This window comes from Anarrhichthys ocellatus, unplaced genomic scaffold, assembly GCF_004355925.1.
Source record: "Anarrhichthys ocellatus isolate YVR2014 unplaced genomic scaffold, GSC_Weel_1.0 scaffold194, whole genome shotgun sequence".
Lineage (NCBI taxonomy): Eukaryota > Metazoa > Chordata > Actinopteri > Perciformes > Anarhichadidae > Anarrhichthys > Anarrhichthys ocellatus.
In genome coordinates, this window is record NW_022280224.1 from 47,476 (window position 1) to 50,160 (window position 2,685).

General features: G+C 51.6%; 1 protein-coding gene across 1 annotated transcript in view; it reads right to left on the reverse strand.

Moving 5' to 3' along the window:
* aqp11 (aquaporin 11) overlaps positions 1-2,276 on the reverse strand; it is an 8,710-nt gene extending 6,434 nt beyond the window's left edge. The window contains exon 1 of the mRNA XM_031878705.1: positions 1,333-2,276. Within this exon, the coding sequence (XP_031734565.1) occupies positions 1,333-1,930 (598 nt within the window). The 5' untranslated portion in view covers positions 1,931-2,276. The remainder of the gene's footprint in view (positions 1-1,332) is intronic.
* Between the last annotated feature and the right edge of the window lie 409 nt (positions 2,277-2,685).

Genomic DNA, 2,685 nt, shown 5'->3' on the forward strand with positions numbered 1-2,685 from the left:
GGTTATACTGGGACATAGAGACTGAGTGCACTGGTTATAGTGGGACAGAGGCTGAGTGGACTGATTATAGTGGGACAGAGAGGCTGAGTGGACTGGTTATACTGGGACATAGAGGCTGAGTGGACTGGTTATAGTGGGACATAGAGGCTGAGTGGACTGATTATAGTGGGACAGAGAGGCTGAGTGTACTGGTTATACTGGGACATAGAGACTGAGTGCACTGGTTATAGTGGGACAGAGGGGCTGAGTGGACTGATTATAGTGGGACAGAGAGGCTGAGTGGAGTGGTTATACTGGGACATAGAGGCTGAGTGGACTGATTATAGTGGGACATAGAAGCTGAGTGGACTGATTATAGTGGGACAGAGAGGCTGAGTGGACTGTTTGTACTGGGACATAGAGGCTGAGTGGACTGGTTATAGTGGGACAGAGAGGCTGAGTGGACTGTTTGTACTGGGACATAGAGGCTGAGTGGACTGATTATAGTGGGACATAGAGGCTGAGTGGACTGATTATAGTGGGACAGAGAGGTTGAGTGGACTGGTTATACTGGGACATAGAGGCTGAGTGGACTGATTATAGTGGGACAGAGAGGTTGAGTGGACTGGTTATACTGGGACACAGAGGCTGAATGGACTGGTTATATGGGACAGAGAGGCTGAGTGGACTGGTTATACTGGGACATAGAGGCTGAGTGGACTGATTATAGTGGGRCAGAGCGGATGAGTGGACTGATTATAGTGGGACAGAGAGGCTGAGTGGACTGGTTATACTGGGACATAGAGGCTGAGTGGACTGATTATAATGTGACATAGAGGCTGAGTGGACTGATTATAGTGGGACATAGAGGCTGAGTGGAGTGGTTATACTGGGACACAGAGGCTGAGTGGACTAGTTATACTGGGACACAAAGGCTGAGGATGAGAGGGCACTTCAACATTTGCAAAAAAAGCTTTCGCACACTCGTTGCTAGTGTGCCATTGGCAGGCGTGCCTAAAGTTGCCTTCCCCTGCTTTAAAGTACAGGGGTTTACTTTTAGCCTCTTAACTTAAGTATAGGCTAAAATATTCTAGTAGCCTACTTTAGCTGGCGAGCAGTTTTTAGTTCAAATATATAAGATTCGATTATTGTGTGGATGGGTAATGTGAGGCCAGCATTATGTCATTATTTATCTATTTAACTTGATTTATTCAGCTAAATAAGAAACTGAAAAACACAATTCTGCTGCATATAATTAGAGACCTGCTAAAGAGCCGATGGCACTGGATCTCAGACTCATACACCACTATCATCAAAGAGGAACAACTAAATAGAGTAGAGTCAGCGTCATACCTGCATAAACCACTATCGTGATGACCGCAGCCACCGCGTGCACGCGGTATTTCTCCTCCACCGGTCGCGTGTGCGTTATGGCGGTCTGAACCGCAAAGGCGCACGCGAGCTCCACCGCGGCGGCCTTGGGCAGCGGAGCGCGGATGGCGCTGATGCACCTGTAGCCGAGCAGCTTGTGCCGCGCGTGTAGTCCCGACAACCCGACACCCCAAATCGCCGGCACCGCGGCTCGCGCGGCGGTCGCCGCGGCAAACTGGCACGCGATTCGCCGCAGGGCGCACCCGCCCGACAACCTCGCGTGGTACGCGTGCTCGAGCGTTGCGGAGGGGTTGCCGATGGCCCCGCCGAAGGTGAGCGCGTGGCCCACGGCCGCCATGTATGTGAAGGTGAGCGCGAGGCGAGGCTCGATCCCGCCCACATCGGACAGCAGCTTCAGCTCGTGCGTGCAGCAGCACAGCTGGAAGGTGGACACGAGCTCCACCGCGTACACGGAGAGCCCGGTGTCCACGAGGGCCCTGGTCATCAATCTGCGGGTCGCGTCGCTCAGCGCGATGATCCCCGCGAGTACCGACAGAGACACCGCCACGTCCGCTGTCATGTTCGCGGAAGGTCCGCGCTCTGTGTCGGCGGATTGTCCGTACCTTCAGCAGCTGACGCTCCGCTGTGTGCCCGCTGCCGCTATCGCTGTATGCCGCTTCCTCTGTCCGATGGAAGCCTCTGCTGTGCGTGGCTGCTGCTTTATCCCGAAGGATGCGGGCTTCAACCGGGAGCAAATGAGCTTCAGTCCCGTTAACTCACATGGTGCGGAAGTGACTGAACTCCGCAGTTTTCCCCCTCCTCTCCCTCCCTTTGTCCCCTCTTTTCCTTTCCCATCTCCTCCCTCATTAGCCCCGGCCCCACTCTCCTCTATCCTCCTACTCTCTGATTTCTTGCCGTTCCTCTCCCTTATCACTCCCCTGTCGTCTCATCCCTCTCTGCACCTCCTCTTCCTCAGTCTTCATCTGGTTGACATTTGACTCCAAATGGCCTAAGCCGATTTAGCCCAACTGATTCTTCCCCCTATTTCAGCACCTAAGTGCAGATTTTCTGGACATGGATGCCAACTGCGCCAATGCACTGAGCCTCAGCCCATGTTGGACCAGAGTTGTGTACATTATTTGGTTATTTTGTTTCAGTATGTGTACAAACAATTTAAAAACAGGTACAAAATCCAAAATAATGTCACTGTTGAGCAGCAGACAAGTTAGACTAAGCTGAATCCTTTTGGGGAAACACTAAATGATCTGTGGATGCTATCATGGAATTAAATCATTTAAAGTATTGTATGTTTCAGATAATTAATAATTAATAATC